Genomic DNA, 19,098 nt, shown 5'->3' with positions numbered 1-19,098 from the left:
GAGTGACCTTCCTACGCCATCGAAATTAATACAGTTCCCTCCTCCAGCCCATCACTGCTCTTCCCCTATCCTGCTTTATGGTGGGTTTTTCCCCCTAGCACTTATCCGTAACTCCATATTCATCTAATGACCTACCTTTCTCTTCCACTGGAATGTCAGCTTCAGAGGAACAGAGGTTTCTTTCCCTCCCAAATGTCTCCCTGGAGATGTTGGTTCCGCAGGCCAGCAGTGGGTCCCAGAGACCTAGGGCTGATTGGCAGCCCAGGTTATGTCAATACAACTGAGTAGAGCAGTACTTGGGAGGCACCAATTGACACCCAATTTTCCCTAATTCGAACTTGGTGGTTGCTAATGGAGGTTTACTTTGTGGTGGTTGTGGTCCCATTTGTTTTGCTGGTTTTTAAGAAAAGAAAAATGTCCCCCCTTTCTGAGACCACAAAACCTATGACTCAGTGTCTCAGTGGTGACCTGCCAGGACTCATTTAAATAGCGACAATGGTAACTGCAAAGGGAAATAGGAAGGGAAAACCCCCTGGAGAGATGGGCTAATCTCCAGATAATTGAGAAATGACTCGATGCTGAAGAAAGTATATGCTGCTAATTGGTGGACCCCAGTTTATGAAGCATGGTCATGCTTATCTTTTTTGCTCATTTTCAGCTCCTGTCACATAGTATTTAGGTGAAACATTCCCAACTATTTTCCTACCCCCAGCGTCTATGTTATTATCACCCAACCCTCTCACGTGGCTTGGTGGGTTACGCTGACATGCTTGAGGGAAGTGGAATGGGATTTTCAATCACATCAACTGCTTATGTTCGCTTTTTTCTGGAAAAGAACTAGCTCCGGACTGAGACTCTAGTCAGTGTTTCCCAAACTTCTCTCATGATGAGAATCACCTGGTGGAGTTGTTAAAACACAGATTCCTGAATCCCAACTAAGAAGTGCTAAACTAGAATTTTTGGGAACATATAGGTGAAATTGCATACCTAACTTAGTGCTCTGTATATAACATCTGTCTTAGAGCACTAGTTAAGTATACAATTTTACCTATATGTTCCCAAAAATTCTAGTTTAGCACTTCTTAGTTGGGATTCAGGAATCTGTGTTTTAACAACTCCACCAGGTGATTCTCATCATGAGAGAAGTTTGGGAAACACTGCTCTAGCTCCTGGATCTGAGTTACCTCTGTCGGAGCAACTTGGGGGCAGCAAAATGCTGGCAGACTCACCGAGGGGATGTGCTGCCTAGGGTGAGCAGATTCCCTGCTCTCGGGCTAAGGATAAGCTTCACAGAAGGGCCTTCATGGGATTTCAGGAAGGAGGCAGGTGTGATTTCATAAAATACTAATATCAAAGAAGGGACAGCCTGGCCTGTGTGGCTCAGTGGTTGAACATTCACCTATGAACCAGGAGGTTATGGTTTGATTCCAACCAGGGCACATGCCCGGTTGCGGGCTCGATCCCCAGGTGTGCGGCGTGCAGGAGGCAGCCCATCAATGATTCACTCACATCATTGATGTCCCTCTCTCACTCTCTTCCTCTCTCTCCCTCTCTAAAATTAATAAAAGTATTTTTTTTTTTTATAAAGAAGGGTAATAGTTCTAAATACAAAGAGGTCTATTGTATCTAAAGATGTGGGAGGAAATGGGAGCGCTAAAGAGAGCAAAAACTCACGGTGAGCTAAGCAGCCAGAAAAGGGAGCAGAGATGGGAATCCAGAACCTAGAACAGCCCTACATACTCGTCCGTGAGACCAGGAGATCCTGATGATCCCTGTTGTCCCTGTACTAGTAGGTCCTTAGATGTCTGAAACCCCAAAGGGTTCTCTACGCCCTGCTAGTGGCGACTGTGTGAATAGACCAACAGAGAACTGTAATCATGAACTGTCTTTGTCGCCAATAACCACAGCAAACCCACCAAACAGTGAACTGAACAGTTCCCTCACCCCTTCGGGATTCCTACCCTCTGATGTCTGCAAACAGTGGCCACGCTGCTTCTGCACCACCCTCTGATCCAGCTGCATAGGATTTAGTCTTCCATCTTCAAGACACAGTTCCCACAGGTTAAATCATTCCCCTGGCTTCCTGTACCCCTGGCCAATTGGTTCCTTTCTGGAAAAGCTGGCACCACATTCCTCTAGCAGCAGACTGGAGGCTGTATTTACAGTAAATATTTACCAAGGGCTAGCTGGGTGCTCGACCCCGCCTTAGGCCAGGAAAGGGTCTCACTGCCACTGATGGATGTAGGTGCAGCCATGGCATCCAGGCGGCCAGGTTCTCCCCATCTCAGATTCTCACGGTGAATTGATCTCTTTCTTGACAGTGGAAAACAGAACCCCAACACAAGAATATAGCATGAAGAATTAAAAGCAGATATTCATTCTCTTACCCATCAGGAGTTTTCTCTCCAAATATTTTTTTTTTTTTTTTTTTTTTTGTAATCCTCACCCTAGGATATTTTTCTGTTGATTTTTTAGGGAGAATAGAAGAGGGCAAGACAGAGAGAAATATTGATGTGAGAGAAACGCATCAGTTGGTTGCCTCCTGCACTTGCCCCGACCAGGGTCTGCGGCCCAGGTATGTGCCCTTGGTCGGAATCGAGCCTGGTACCCTTCAGTCCCAGGCCAACGCTCTACCCACTGAGCCAAACTGGGTAGGGCCCAAATAATTTTTACCAGAATAAAATCGACAATGATATTATCTTCATCTTAAGGAGTTCTCACAGGCTTCCTGTATATAATCTTGAAGTGTTTTCAACAAATGTTCTATGATGCTGAACATTCCAGAAGCAAGTTCTCAAATTACGTTGGCCCTACAGCCCTGCTTCTATGGAGAAGTGGCCTGGGAAAGAAAACATTTTCTGTATTTGTCTGACTCAGTTTCCCCAGTGTGACTGAGAATAGACTGCACAGGGACAGGTTTGAGCCAATACAACTTTATTTAATCGCCTTGGAGTACAGGTATCAACACCCACCAATACAGAAAGTACCCCTTTGTTCATTCCCTTCCCATCCACTTCAGAAAAATAGCTCTAAGCTTTTTCATGGTGATCCAACATCATCCACATCTACAAAACGGTGTCCACTACCATTTGGATTTTGCTCCTATTTTTCACGTAAACTACAAAGCATTTCCTCTTTGTCCAACATATCCACCTGCATGAAAACATCCCAGAGGGGATGCGTTCAGGAGCTATTAGAAGGGAACTGTTTCAATGGGTCTCATTTCTTTCTGATCTGCTAGTTTCTGGCCTGTTTTGTTCTGAAGAGAAAAAAAGACATATTTCCACATGAAAGGATAAGCCACTTAGGTCAGGCTGGCTTGTTGAGGGGAAATAAATCACCAACTACTGCATTAAGTATCCAATATGAACTATCACAATGGGGTAGGGAGGCAGGGATAGGATGTCCATTATTAATTTAAAATTTAGTTTTGTGTATTTTTTCCTCGTGTCTACGGCCAAATCCCTGGATTAAGAAATGTGAGAAAAGTCGAATTTCCCGGGAAGACCAGTTAGGGAGCAGGCCTTGGGCCCGGCACCTTGCTGAAGAAGCTGAATTGATGGTCTCGGGCCAGCCTCCCACGTAACCCACATCCACCTCTGTGCCTTCTCTACGCACAGGTGTGTGCCCGGGTTTTGTCCTCTCCTTCTTGGCAACCTTTTTGGTCCATAAAGTTGAGAACATTCGGGAGGAAGAGGTATTTCGCTACAATACAATACATACATTACTTAGGGGAAAAAAAGAAAAGAAAAAAGAAAAGAAAAGAAAAGAAAAGAAAAGAAAAGAAAAGAAAAGAAAAGAAAAGAAAAGAAGGAAGGAAGGAAGGAAGGAAGGAAGGAAGGAAGGAAGGAAGGAAGAAAAAGATAGCACCAGGAGAAACAAAACCATAAAGCAGAATCTTGGGTCAGGAAAGTTACGCATAAAAATTAACAGGAGCAGAGAGGTTGGGGCTTCAAACTCCAGCCAATTCTATAACTAGAGTGTGAAAAAGATATGTGGGTGTTTAACAATGTACAAACACAAGAGTGCAGCCCGGCCGGCATGGCTCCGGGGTTGAGCATTGACTTACAAACCAGGGCATGGGTTCGACCTTGTCAGGGCGCATGCCCAGGTTGTGGGCTTGATCTCCAGTCAGGGGCGTGCAGGAGGCAGCGAATCACTGGTTCTCTCTCATCATTGATGTTTCTCTCTCTCTCTCTCTCTCCCTCCCCTCCTTTGAAATCAATTAAAATATATTAAAATAAAAAAGAAGAGTGAAAATGCTGGTTAATTTAACTGGAGAAGCATGGTGGACAAGGCAGATGGAAGCCAGCTCTGCTCCAGGGCGCCTGCAGGCAGGAGGGTCTGGGGAACGGAGCAACCCGACAGCCAGAGTCTGTGAGGTTAGCATGACCCTCTCTGGAAAGGGGTGGGCACTCATTTCTAATTTACAGTTAGACCCCCAGTGGTCAGCAAACTCACTAGTCAACAAAGCCAGGTACCAACAGGACAATGATTGAAATTTCTTTTGAGAGCCACATTTTTTAAACTTCTTCTAACACCGCTTCTTCGAAATAGACTCGCCTAAGCTGTGGTATTTTGTGGAAGAGCCATATGTGGCTTGAGAGCCGCAGTTTGCCGACCACGGGACTAAGTGAACCAAGCTCTCCTTCCCTCTGACGACCCATTCTCCTCACACTCTCCCAGCTCCTCTTGCCTGAGTAGCACGCCCCTGAACTAACCTGACGTTTGCATCACCTGACATCATCCTGACATCACCCGACATCATCCTCTACCCACCAATCACGGAGGAGCCACGTCCTGGGACAGAGGCATGCTCCACACATGTGCGTCAGCACCCCCGAGGCTGGACACCCCGGGCCAGGGCCACTGGCTGGACAGCCAAAGGCACACACAAGGTCAAAGGGAGGCAGAGAATACAGATTTTTTTTTAAAACTTTATTACACAGTAAAGAATACAATACCTGAATCATACTTTAAAGATTCACAGGTTGACAGACCATACATTACAGTCCAACTAAGGAGAAAAGGATAAACAAGAAACCACAGTTCAGACATAGTAGACTTAAAAGCTCAAGAGTATGCTGACAAAAGCATGATGCCTAGACCCACCCCCCAGTGTTAGTCTACCGTTAACTTGTGGTACATGTCTGAATTAAGTATTGCACAACAACTTTAATTTTTTCACAAGAAATGTCGCAGAACCCAAAAGAACGTTTTAAAAAAAAAAAAGTTACTTCAAATCTGCATTTCAACAGTCTCCAATTTTTTTTTCTTTTTTCTGTCCCTTGAGGAATTCGGACAACACGGAGTCACTTTCTTTCCCTAAGTTATTCCAGACATAGGCATGCTTTGCATAAGTAAACCAGCCTTGAAATTTTTAAATCCCCAAGACATGCACCTACACATAAAAATTTTTTTAAAAAAAAAAAGTTAGGAAAAAAAAAAATTTAAAGACAGGTAGCCCTATCACACACAGTCTCATGACAGAGGAGAAGAGAGTCAGAGACAGAAATAAGAGATAGGGAAAGGCCCTATTTCTATCTGCGACCGCCATCCAATTCTACCCAAGGAAGGTTCACTTCTTAAAAATGCGTTATACCTACAAATGATACTCTCACATGGCCTGTACATACGTGACAAGCAGAAAAGGAAAGTTAACAAAAGTGTTTTCTTTTCTTTCTCTTCTTTAGGTTTATGAGGTCTGCATTGTTACCAAGGAGTGATATGGTTTGCAGCTGTATGAGCTTAACTTTTGGTATCCTGGTTCTTTTGTGCCCATTTGGTTTGACTAGACCAGTTTTTGTGTTAGCTACTGGTGCAATATACATGCTGTCAAGAGGTAGAGTGAAACTTTTTGCCACTGAGGAGAATGTAGCAAAACAGGAAGAGGAAGAGGAGGAAGAGGAGGAGGAGGAGGAGGAAGAGGGAGAGAAGGAAGAGGAGTCAGAGATAGAGCTCAGAGTTAGGGATTTTTTTTTTTTCTTTCTTTTTTGTTTTCACTCAGGGTGCCCTGAATTAAAAAGGGATGAGACGTACTGTTACTAATCCTTATTTTACACACTAGTGTAAAAATAACAGTGCTGTTTCACATACATCACAGCTTCTAGAGATAACGACCTGTGGGTATGACATACCTCATTATTATTATTATTATTATTTTTTGGGGGGGAGGGATTATTTAACCCTTCGTAGCCTATAACATGTAATAGCTCTGTAAGAAAGGACTGTCCAGTGTCACAAGCAGACTAGAAAGCAGAGTGAGGTCAAAGGATTCTGGGAGCACCATGATGAAAAAGATCACCCATTCAGAGCCTGGTTATGTGCTTTCGCTTCCTTTCAAGCAGGTGTGCTGGCCGATGGACTTCCGACATGCAGATCGATGAATATAATAGTTGCTCATCAGAACTTCCTACGCTAAAAAGCCATTTAAAAAAACAACAACAACAACATAACGGCACCGAAACAAAAGCTAATGTGAATAGGAAAATACCTAAGGTGGGGGAATACTAAAAAAAAATAATAATAATAATAAAAGTTTGGGCTTAGGTAAGGTGACCAGACGTCCCGCTTTTGGCGGGACAGTCCCGATTTTTAACGAAATCCCGGGACGCGGGACAAATTGATAAAAATCGGGACTGTCCCGCCAAAAGCGGGACGTCTGGTCACCTTAGTTTAGGAGTCATAAAGCAAACAGATTTAGGATTGCCTCTATGCAGATACTGAAAAGCTGTTTAAAATGGTACCCAAGGGCTACATTAAAAACAACACACACACACACACACACACACACACACACACACACACTCGCATGCACAAAAAAAACTAATGGATCGTTTTAGATTTTTAGGTAAATGCCTGGTGAGTGTATGTGCGTGGAGAAGGGTCTTCCCAGCCTCGAGAACTTTGGTTGTCTACACAGCCTGCAGCCTGGCTTCCCCGGAAGCACACAACCACATCCTGGGCTACTGGTTTCAAAACGAACAAGCGGTTCTGGTCTGGACCCTGGACAAAGAAGGGTTCATGGATTCGCACGAGACCTGGCTGAACACAGCTCACCTGCTGACCATCGGGAAAGGAGTACTGGTGCTTCTCAAGATTCGGCTTTTGGTCCATCAGATCAGTCTTTGGCGGACTTCCCTTTTGTAAGAATTCTGTGTAACCTGGCATTCAGCGCTTAAAGCTGTCAGTCTACACCTCAGCATTTGGAGCTCTCATGATTTAACGTTTTATTTTATTTTTTGTAAAATTAGAAATACTTAAACAACCTTATAGCAATATGCATGCACTGTCTTTTTTTTTTTTTAAGTAGAATATCTTATTTAAAAAAAAAAAAAAAAAGTCCCAATAATGATTTTTCAAAAAAAGAAGAAGAAAAAAAAAGAGGAAAAAATCCACTCCTACTCTATGCTACAGCTAAACTGGGTGACATGGCTCTAGCATATTCCAAAAGTTGGCTTAAAAAAAAATAAAGCATGCCTAGGGGGTCATTGTGACAGTGCAAAATACATTTATGTACATCCCCTCTTACAAAAACACCGAGGCTAGCATTCCATGAACATGCTGGTTTTCAGGAAAAAAAAATCCTAGAAGAGAGTGAAATAGCAGCTCCGAGAGATTTTTTTTTCTTTTCTGTCTTCTTGAGGACAACCAAAAAAAAAAAATTTATTTCCCCCCACCCCGAACTACTAGAGAAATATCACTAATACATATAGATATAAAAGCAGCATAGAAAGATACAGGTTTCTCACCAACTAGGAAGAAAGAGACTAAATGTGGGCGTTATGGTTCAACTACGATGCATCTTCACATTAGTCCAACACATTTACAAGAAAATACACCATCGGAAACCTCACAGGACAGAAGTGTCTTCACACGCAGAGAACTACTCGCTTTGAATTAAAAAATCTAAACAGGGCAGGGCTGGAAAATTTGGAAAGGGGCTGGAGCTGGAGCCACCATTTATTTATTTATTTTTTTCTTTAAAAAAGTATTTTTCAATATAAAAAAATGAATGAGCTGGAAACAGACCCAATGTCTTAACTCTGTGGAATCTCTCGCAAAAGTGAACAAACGTCGAAGGGGTTAGTTAGGGCAGCCGGCTGATGTCAGAGCTGCCAGAATGCTAATTAACTGCAGGCTGAGTCTCTTAACGTGTGTGTGTGTGTGTGTGTGTGTGTGTGTGTGTGTAAAGGAGCCTTTTGTATTGGGGCATATTTTTTCTTCTTGCTGCTGTATCCATACATCCCACTGTAAATCATCTTTTCATTTTTCATTCTGTTGACCTGGATATTATTTCTTTTCAGAAACTTGGGGGGTGGGGGATGGGGGCGGGGAATGAACATCTGTTTCTCCTTCCAATATGCTGCACATATGTGTGTTTTGTAGCGGGTCTTCAGAGTTCAGTTAGCAACCCATGGATGCCATTCATCTTCTTGTTAAAACGTCTACCACTGTAGCCAACGCTCATGCCCTGGAGGGTTTGCCTCTTTCCCACCTCCCCACCCCCCACCCCCCATTACTGAATATCAGGAACACTGTGTCTTAATCTTAGCATTTTTTTTTTTTTTTTTTTTTTTTTTTTTGCTTTCAACAGCAATGAGCCATCTCTTGGTTTGCTGTTTGGTAAAGCATCGGTTAATGAGGTCATCTAGTTTAAAATCCCAGCTACTGGCAAATACCGGGGAGGAGGTCAAATCTATCGCTTCGTGTTATATTTCTCTGCTCTTTTCAGTTCTCTAAAGAGGAGATTATCTTTGTGATCCACAGTTAAGTCCTTATGACCCGTGACTGGCCCTCTGTTTTGACTATCCGTTAGGTTCTCTCTTGCTCAAGGACTGCGATAGGAAGAGTTCATCTACACACAGACAGACAGACAAAAAGAACTTCGAGCATCTGAGGATGGAGGAGGATTGGTTTCTCGGGTTGGTGGTTGTGTCGTGTTTCCTTGGACAGTTCGGAGTTCACATCTAGCGAGGGGTGGTCTCTATGGTGGAGGGGGTCCCCGGGGTGGTGGACCTCGGGGTGGCTGCTGGTGGCGTGTCCATCGGACTCCCGGCCCCGCTGCTGGGCGTGACCGAGGAGCTGACCGCGGGCGTGTCCCCCTGCGGCTGGGCCTGTAGGGTCTGTCCACAGATGTGGTGGTGCTTTTCCCAGTCCTTGTGCTGGCAAAACGAGCCGCAGTACCGCGCCGTGTTGCAGCCGCTGCAGGTTTCGCTGGCTTTACGGCCACAGTTCCAGCAACTCTAAGGGAGAAGGCAGAACAAAGCAAAATCCCAAGTGAGTCCACTGTCCAAACGAAAGGCAGCACTGCCCCCTTTTCTTTTTCTTTTTTTTTTTTTTAAATATATGTTTATTGATTTCAGAGAGGAAGGGAGAGGGAGAGAGGGAGAGAGGGAGGGAGGGAGAGAGGGAGAGAGGGAGGGAGAGGGGGGGAGAGAGAGAGAGAGTGAGTAACATCAATGAGGAGAGAGAATCACTGACCAGCTGCCTCCTGCATGCCTCCTACTGGCAATCGAGCCTGAAATCCCGGCATGCGCCTTTGACCAGAATCAAACCGAGCCAACACTTCATCCACTGAGACAAACCAGCTAGGGCCTGCCACCTTACTTTCGAGAACTCTGTGGTAAGAATGGAAACTCCAGGTGCATGTGTGTGTGTACACTAAACACACAGAGATGCAGGTTTTGGTATGATGGCTGCCCAAACGTTTCTGCCAACAACTCTTAGGACATCTAACACCCTGGCTGGGGCTGCTTTCTGCTTTACCTGTCAGATCCCTCCCTTTTAGGTTTGCTGTGTCTACTCCATTTTCCTGTCTAATACCAGTACCGCCATGGCCGCACACAAACATGTCACTCTTGGCAGAAGCATCTTCCTTCCAGAGAGAAGAGAAATTACAAAGGGCCTACAAGAACCCTATATTAGACTCAAAGAGATGTAATGAAGGTAGAGCAGTCTATTCGCTGCTCTATCAGACTAGGGATTGAGGTGAGACCCTCTAACCTAGGGGTGTCGAACTCAATCAGAGAAGGGGCCAAAATCTAAAATCCAGCCTAAATCGCGGGCCAAATGGTTTACTGAACAGTCATAAACTGACAATGTCATAAACTGATAGGGGAGTGCAGTGATGACAGCGCGGTGCGGGCCACATTGCAAGGCCTGGCGGGCTGGATTTGGCCCGCGGGCCTTGTGTTTGACACATGTGCTCTAACCTCTCCGTGCTGCTAGTTGTTCCCACCGCACTCGGTCGGTGTACCTGATAAGCAAACTCACACAGTCCCCTGGACTACAGCTCCCCGCAAGGCAGGATCCCTGGCTTGCTGGTTCTCTGCTATTCTCTAAGCACCCAGAACAGTGCCTGATATATATAGCAGGTGCTCAATAAATACTTGAATGAATCTGAGTATACTTAAGTTGACTTTGAGAAACTAGAGATACTCAAACTGCATAAATAATAAGGCATTTGATTCACACACCATGCATTCCAGTTGATGGAGATCCTTCTCGCTTAGCAACTCTGTGCAGTCAGAAAAGTGGAGGAAATGAAAAACCTAGGCCTTGGCAAGCCCAATGCTCATAGTCAGTGCTTTCAAGAAGTGAAATAAGCTCAAATGAGGTTGCCTCTGAGATTCAAACTTCGAAGTAGACACATCATGAATCAGAGCACAGCGTATCAGAGATGAAAGAGAGATCCAGGGAGGAGATAAAAGGTAAAGTCCCTCAGATACCCTAGGAGGAGGCGGAACCTCAGAAAGCCAACTTTAAATTTTCCTACCACAGTTCCTTTGGCAAGACCGACCCCACTGCGAATGCTCTATAAAGGGATCTCAGCCGTGTGCATGCATCTTTTGTCTCATCTTCCTTGGTTTTGGTTATTTTCTTGCAAAGCAAACTTCTGTTGAGCGCAATGTAATGATCTTTAGTGTGAATTTAAGTTGTGTGACCTTCTGCAGAGTTGTTTTACTTTTGGGAATGGCTGTGTCACAATTAAAATGCATTTTTAAAGTCCTAATATACATGGGTATTAAAAACCTCTACTGCATTTGTTTTGCGTTAAGCACGCTGGCTGTGTGGCTTCAGGCGGGCTCAGGAGCCTACTCTGAATATCCCCGTGGAAGGTCAGCCATTCACCCTAATGTGTGTGGCTTTACCACCAACACATGCGGAGAAATGGTCAGCAGTCGCCCTAACTTTGCTAGGAAATCAAGGGCCTTCTGGAGTTTCACGAGCTTACAGCCTACGAACTCAAGGACTTGACTTTAAAACTTCTAGAAAGAGCTCAGCTCTACATCCTTATTTTTTTTTTTTACTCTTCAGAAATGATGGCCCCATGAAGGGGGAAAATAAAATCCAGAAAAACCTCAAGATCTCAAACGCTGGTCCATTTGGGGTGTTTTAAATGAACATACCTGAGGACATACATGTTCACATCATGAATAAAAAATAAAATCACAATGAACAATCAGTACTAGCACATTTTTTTTTCTACTTTAATTGAACCAGGAAACTCAGAAGATGTGTACTTCCGATCCGAGGTTTCATTGCAAGAATTGAAGACCCCCTTCCTCAAAATTAATTCCGTCACATTTGCATGTACAAATGACCCTGTAAAGTCATACAAAAACGTGGGCTTGGCCCTTAGGAGCCGTGAGGTCTGACATGGCACTCGGAGTGAAGTTTCCTTCCTTGAAGTCTAGTCACTTTCAGAAGAATGCCAGGTGGATCCTGGAATAAACGCAGCAAATTCTAGAAATTACTAAATGACAGCAGAAAATTCCAATTAGAGAACAGAGACTCAGATCCAAAACAACCTTTTAAGGAAATTAAATATCTATCTAAGTCAAGTGGCTTCTTCAAAATATACCCTGGTTGAGGGTAGGGTATTCTTTGCTGGCAGAGGCACATTTTGGCAGACACAACGGTGGTAACTGCCCAGGACTCAAGGCAGCCGTCAGATTGAAATCAGATGTGGGGCAACCTTCTCCATTGAAGCTGATTAAACACACAGACGACACCAGGTCATTACAGATGCATGTGTTGGGGGGTTGGGTAGAGGAGACAGGATGGGGACTTCTTTTATTTTTAAAGTGTTTTCAAAGATGGGAACAATTTCACAAATGAAAAAAAAAAAATGGAATTATGCCAAATATAGAAACAGATGTTTTGGATCAGGAAGCTGCTGGGAATTGAGCCTGTGTCTCTGTATGGCCGGATTCTGACCCAGGACTCAAGGGCTCTTGCTAATTTTACCCCCATCCCCATTCCCAAGTTGTTGGATCAAATTCATTTACCACCCACCGATGGGAAGAAACAACCGTCCGCGGTCAGAAGGTACAACAAAGAGCAATTCCAATGGCCGGGCGGGGAGAAAACACAAGCAAACGACGTATTTTATTCCTCTTGACATCGCCCTGTGATGGCTGTGTAGGGAGCGTTAGCCTAAGTGTCCAACTAACAAAACAAAGTCCAAATTGCACAATCCCTTTGAAAAGCTCATTAGAAAATAGACAAAGCAATTCCTCTGAATATATTTCTCTTGGGTGGTTCTTCTGAATTTCCTGTTGACTAGCCCAGTGGTCGGCAAACTCATTAGTCCACAGAACCAAATATCAACAGGACAACTATTGAAATGTCTTTGGAGAGCCACATTTTTTAAAAACTTCTTCTAACGCCACTTCTTCAAAATAGACTCGCTCAGGCCGTGGTATTTTGTGGAAGAGCCACACTCAAGGGGCTAAAGAGCCGCCTGTGGCTCGAGAGCCACGGTTTGCCGACCACTAGACCTGCAAGACTGATGCGTGTCCAGTGGCACTCGGCCCCTCCGGCACTCGGCTTCTGGGATCAGGGAAACGGACAGAATCCTGTGAGGACTGTCACCTGGATAATCTGATGTTTCTAAGCTTTCTGCTGTCCACAAAGGTGGCAAGTAAAAATTGTGTATCATCCCCATAAATTGTATACAGCCATAAAGGGCAGGGATACAGCGGTCAATGATTTAATCCAATTTTACATTTTTTTTTCAATTTGTGCTTGTTATATTCAGGCTAGTACTTTCCAATACTTGCTCTATTTATTTGTTGGTTACCTATTTTATTATTTTTTAAATAACTGAGCTTCCTTTCAGTCCCTGAAGGAATGATGCTGGTGTCTCAATTACCACAAGAGTGTAGAAGGTCTGAGAATAGCATTTCATAGCAAACTTCATTCCCGAATCCAATGGCACTTTCTAGTCTTCCCTTGTTGGTGACCACATCGTCCCTATTTGAAAAGTGGGAATTAGTCAGACGAAGAACGTGGGGCTGACCCCCATGCTCCCCTTTGCTAAGTGTACTAATGCCACAGAGAAAATGGGAGTGATGGAGGGAAGCTTTCAAATGCCCAAGCTATATGTCAAAGACTACGAACTCAGTTTCCTATCAGTATTCCTCTTCATTCCTAAGAACAAAATGACTTCTATCATCTTGTTATTTTAGTCAGAGAACGGACATTCTGCCCTCCTGGCAGAACAATACCTTTTCTGGTTCCTATTGTTGAAAATTCCTTTTCCAAGCAACAAAACACTTTCTCCTGAATTACTCTGAGTTCCTCCAGTTCTTACATACCTGTAATTCTCCAGAAAAGAAAACCTCTCCCAGGCAAAGAATGCTCAATGAATTTAGTAGAGTGTTTACAATTAAAATTCCCCAAATTAAAAGAACTCTACAGAAGGTAGCACAACCTACATTCACACTAAAGACCCCATCTTACGTTGCGCTCAACGGTTGAAAACCACTTTAAAATACACGCTGCAGGCAGGAAACTGAGACTTAAAGCAAACTGAGGCTCCCAGAATAAGCAACTCTAGAGGAAATGACTTCTGTAAAGTCACACAGTTATGAGAGTCCATCGCCCTCTCTTACTTGGGGGTGGGAGGCGAGAGGAGGGACTATATAGGTATAAACAGAGGAAATAAATATGGAAAATAGAAAGTTTCAGTTGGCCAGATTCAGCAAATGTCCTTTCTTTTGATATATGCTAATGTTGGCAGTACATTCTTGGTGAGATATGTAAACACTGTCAAAAGAGAAACTACAGAATTATCCCGCTGCTTAGATATGTCTGAGGTCCAGCGTCATTCTGCTATAATAATGACAGATGATGAACCCAAGCCAAGTTAGAGAGAACGAGGTGGGAATCGGCGGAAGGAAGTCCAGTGAGGGAAGAGAGACACCACCCCACAGTCAGGACAGAGAGAACCCCGCTCCTGCCGCGGGGCCAAAAGGAGGTGGGCTGAGGGGCGGCAGCCAGTCTGAGGCCCAGTCTGCCTCACTGCGGTGAGGTTTCTGGACCTCCCTCAAATGCAAAATGAAAACAGCACCATGGACACCAGGTCATACAGCAAATGAGCACAAGGATAGAAAGCACTTTCTACCACATCTGGCGCAGAGTTAAATATTCACTGTAGGTCTTCTCATTTTACCCCAGGCAAAACAAACTTCACGTCACCCCCCCAGGAACTATGCTGAGCAGGGTCCCCATGTGCTGGGACAGCCAGGGTTAGAGTTCCTCTCTCAGGAAAACGTCCACATTACTTTTGCAGAAAAGAGGCTTAATCATTGGAGAGGTGGCTCCATCCTGCTCAATCTTGACAAGTGGCCCTGCAGTTCGAAGAGAAGGAAAGTAGGAAACAGGGCCCGCGCTGCGTTTCTGTATCTGCACCCCCAAATCACGGCCGTGATCCTCATGAAAAGACCGTTCTTCCGCTGTTGTGGACATGTATGGACTGACCACACACTCTGAGCTCCTGGGTAGATCCTGCCGACTCCCAGCTATGACGCTGGCCAGGTGAGTTCCCCTCATGGCTAAAACTGTCACGTCTCCACATTCTAGCCACTGGATAAGACAGTTTCATGCCTCTTCTCATCATGGGCAAGACCAAAGCTTGTAGAGCTTTGGTGGCTTTCTCAAAGCCACAGAATTGTGGGAGATGGAACCAGGAATTAAATTTGACCTTCTGAGTTTCACACTCTTCCTTCCAGCATACTGTGCTTTAAAATCCTTGGAAAGTGTCACCGAAGATAAGGATAGCGCCATATTAAAGATCAGTTTCCCAAGAGACCCCCAAAAGAAAAACAACAACTGCTGAAAATCACTCATACCTGGGTTTTTTCCATCCTATCTACTATTATCATAGTTACTACCATCTATTTATATATAAAAATTTTATATATAAAAAAATTATATATTTGATATACTATCTATTGTATATATATATAAAAGTCTAAGCGATGGTTATGACTGGTTGACAGATCACTAAGACGACACGCTGACCACCAGAGGGCAGACGGTCAACGCAGTAGCTGCCCCCTGGTGGTCAGTGCACTCCCACAGCCAAGCTCCCAAGGCTAGCCAAACTCCTGGGGTTCCTTCCTCAGATGGTGCAAGATCGCCCCGATTGTGGGCCAGGCCGAGGAACCCCACAGGGGGTTCCACGAATTTGTGCATCAGGCCTCTAGTATTTTTATAATGCTGAGTACTAGGGTCAAGATCATACATTTTCTATACAGGTTTTATGAATAAAGATAGAAAGCTTATAGAGACTGAAGGCATTAGAGCATGTTATAGGATGAATACAAAGACCTAGTTCTCAATTTCTTTCCCCATATTTTCATTTCAGGATTTAGTGACCTACAAAATTCTCAACCTAAACAACAGACCTGAAACACTCCTGTGAAAGTGACCATGTTTTAATAATGCCAACAACTGTGCCTCCCAGCATTAGTGACTTGAACAGAGCGAGACAAATTCTCTCCAAAAGATGCGAATGATTTTCTTTTTTAAAGCGCAAAACAAGGTCCTTAAATATTGGCCACAGATGCCAGTAACACTGAATTTACGTCCAGGTTAACTTAATAACGAAAAAGTCTGCCATTGAAGGGTAGATAAACTTCCCTTTGTCCCTCTTTTCCCGAGAAACTTTCGAATGCTGGAAATCAATTCCTTTTGTCCTCTTAATATTCATCTGCTACACATTAAATACAAATTCTGGGCACCGAGGGATTCCCACAGTGTCTTTCATCTACAGAGAGGCCTGGTACAAATTAACTTCTTACTCTCCCTCCCAAATTACAGATATGTATCCTGGTAGACCATCGTTTTATCAGCTCACGGTTGTGCGAATTCAGTTCACTGTCCTTTCTGCACACTTACTTTGGGGTTGGGCATGGTGGTGCTGTATCAATGCGGAGTAATGCCACATGCTCTGACTTACAGACCATTTTAGAAAGCAATCTGTTAGAGACTGTGTACTTCCCAGATCCTTGAGCCATTTAGGCTGTGTGTGTGTGTGTGTGTGTGTGTGTGTGTGTTAATATCCTGGAACAGTGGTCGGCAAACTCATTAGTCAGCAGAGCGGCAAACCGGGGCTTGGGAGCTGCAACTTGCCGACCACTGTCCTGCAACAATACAAAATCACATTGCCCCTTTCGGTGATGTCACCTAATAAAATGATCTTAATAGTTATTAGAAACAATGTGGAAAAACAGAGAAGCAGAAAATGTCTTAGAGATGTTTAATTGAGGCAAACATGGGTTTAGCATTGGATTGAGGACCAGTAGTTAAGGACATGACTTTGATCCTGGGCATGTCGCATGTGTTTGGAGAGCAGCAGACAAAGGGTATGGCTGTGAAAGCCCTGCCTTTGGATGGAAGCCTTGTGCACATGCTGTCCCACACAGCTGAGTGCTGAGTCTCCAATTGGGGCTGGGGAGTCATAAGAATTTCACTTCAATCTGTACCTCGCTAATACATTAAACATTTCCTTTGGCAGAGTTGTTCTTTTAGGTCTCTACTAAAGGCAAAATTTGATCAGCTTTCAACCAATTCCACAAGTGCCAGGACGCCCCTGACTATCCTAAGTTTCACCCCAAAGATTTGTGGGTCTCAGCCCAGGAGCTGCTTTGACTTGCGACCTCCTGGATCACAACTGAGCACTCCAGAAAGAAGTCTGACCATTTGCACCAGCATGAGTGGACATGGAGAGCATCGCGCTAAGCGAAATAAGCCAGTTGGAGAGAGAGAAACACCACATGAGCTCACTCATCCGTGGAATATAACGAACAACATAAACCGGTGATCCAAAAGAGATCCAGAGATATAAAAGCACGGGACAGACAGTCAAACCTCACGGGGAAGGCAGAGGAGAGGGGGTGGGAGTAAGAAATCAACCAAAGAACTTGTATCCTCTGTGCATAGAAGCATGGCCCATGGACACAACAGTAGGAGGTCAGGGCATGGGCTGGGGGACGGGGAGAGGTCCAGGGGGGGAAAAAGGAGACAGATGCAATACTCCCACCAATAAAGAATTTAAATAAATGAGACTGGGCGCTCTCATTGGCGGAGCCCCTGTCGCCGTCGGTGCTCCCGCTCACCTCGCTGGAGTCCTCCTGCTGGTTGATGACGGCCAGCGCGTCCTCCGCCGCCTGCCGCTTGGCCTCGGCCACTGTGCGCTCCATCTTGGCCCGCTCGCTGGTGATCATGTCGTGGGCTTTCCGCTCGGCCTCGGACACGGCCTTCTGCAGCTCCGTCATGGCCTGGCGCTTCACCTCGTTCACCGCCTCCTCTGCAGGCCCGGACCCCGGGGACAAGAGAACAAATAATTCTCCGTTAGCTCAGGGCTCAATGGGGATCCCATAGGGCAGGCGGGGGTGTCACTCCCCACATATGGGGCAGCGCTTCTGGCCACCTGCCCACACAGCAGGTGCCTGAAACTCCTTAGGAAAGCCACGGATGGGACTTGGACTTGCATTTCTAGGGATATTTTTTTTTAAAATATATATTTATTGATTTCAGGGAGGAAGGGAGAGGAGAGAGAAATATCAACGATGAGAGAGAATCGTGGATCGACTGCCTCCTGCATGCTCCTTACTGGGGATCGAGCCCACAACCTGGGCACATGCCCTTGATCAGAAACGAACTCGGGACTATTTTGTAAACTACTTCTATCATTACTACAAACTTTCCTACCATCACTAGTACCTCCAGAGAGGGTTGTGAGACCAGGCTAAGCATTTAAAGGACAGAACCATGAGGAAACTGTCCAGATAATTCACACACATGAAGAAGGCGGCCTGCCACCAGGCTACAGGCTATCGGAGTCCCCTAAGGATCGTTAAAACGTGTAATACCTGACTATTGAGTCAGGGGTACTGGCCTCTTTTCCATTAGATTGCCAAATAACATTTTTTCACATGACAACAGCTAACACAATAGTCATTGGTGTGAACGAATCAACATCATGCCTTATGCCTAATTATTTTTTTTTTCCAGAATTTGGTCATTAGTTTATGTGTGCCACGATATGAAAAAGGTTGAAGATCATTGCTATCGGTCAATACAAACATTGAAAAGTACATGAGTGAAGTTTTCAGAAAAAATAAAGGAAATGCATTTTACACAGACAGGTATTTAAGGGCAAACGACTGTTTTGGTGGTAAAAAATAAAGCACAATAGTAAAAAGGTTCTTTGTACAGCAATTAAGTTAGTGCAGACCTTTTAAAGAAGATCGATGATAAAACAGACAGATGATTCAGCTTTTCTTCTTCTTTAATCATTTCCTGAGTAATAGGGATGTGTACCTTTATAGACTAACTGACAGAGATTTTTAAAAGTCGTTTTATCACAAATTTTAGCTGTTGTCTATCCAGTTAATCAAATGAGTGCCCAGTTTCACATAACCAACTGTTGCACTGGACAATCAGAACTGAATCACATCGCATCGCAGGCCTGACCACTAACCTGCGAGGTGTCCAGTTCGCCTTCTTATTTAGCTGTGGAAAGTGTGCAAAGATTTGGCTAATGTACGACACGAGATTGACAACTTCAAACAAGTCATTTCCATTTAAAAAAAATTAACTGTTCTAATTAACAGGGGAAAACACCCTCCCCCTGAATTAGTTTATCTAATTTTCATCTCCATTCAAAGCAAAATGACAATGATTAATTGAAAATTTAATAAGGAGTCATTATTAACTTGGCAAACCTAGTACCAATTAACACTCTATTAAAACTAATTATGACATGTTTCAAGTGCTCGCACTTAATTGTCTCACCCACTT

The 19,098-nt window shown here is 44.3% G+C and overlaps 1 protein-coding gene and 1 long non-coding RNA gene across 10 annotated transcripts in view; both read right to left on the bottom strand.

Annotated features, from left to right (window-relative positions):
• LOC311612058 overlaps nt 1-2,031 on the bottom strand; it is a 61,840-nt gene extending 59,809 nt beyond the window's left edge. The window contains exons 1-2 of the long non-coding RNA XR_014793215.1: nt 1,962-2,031; nt 136-243 (exon numbers count right to left, since the gene is read on the bottom strand). This is a non-coding gene — a long non-coding RNA (uncharacterized lncRNA). The remainder of the gene's footprint in view (nt 1-135; nt 244-1,961) is intronic.
• Nucleotides 2,032-4,917: 2,886 nt separating this feature from the next.
• Nucleotides 4,918-19,098, bottom strand: part of RUNX1T1 (RUNX1 partner transcriptional co-repressor 1) — a 137,856-nt gene continuing 123,675 nt past the window's right edge. For all 9 annotated transcript variants that reach the window (XM_084864721.1, XM_084864727.1, XM_084864719.1 and 6 more), the window contains exons 10-11: nt 17,412-17,602; nt 4,918-9,245 (exon numbers count right to left, since the gene is read on the bottom strand). In XM_084864721.1, the coding sequence (XP_084720847.1) occupies nt 8,970-9,245; nt 17,412-17,602 (467 nt within the window). In that variant the 3' untranslated portion in view covers nt 4,918-8,969. The remainder of the gene's footprint in view (nt 9,246-17,411; nt 17,603-19,098) is intronic.

Source organism: Pipistrellus hanaki (assembly GCF_964339955.1).
Source record: "Pipistrellus hanaki genome assembly, chromosome: 17".
Taxonomy (NCBI): Eukaryota; Metazoa; Chordata; class Mammalia; order Chiroptera; family Vespertilionidae; genus Pipistrellus; species Pipistrellus hanaki.
The sequence above is the reverse complement of the archived record's forward strand: the minus strand, read 5'-3'. Positions and strand labels throughout refer to the sequence as shown.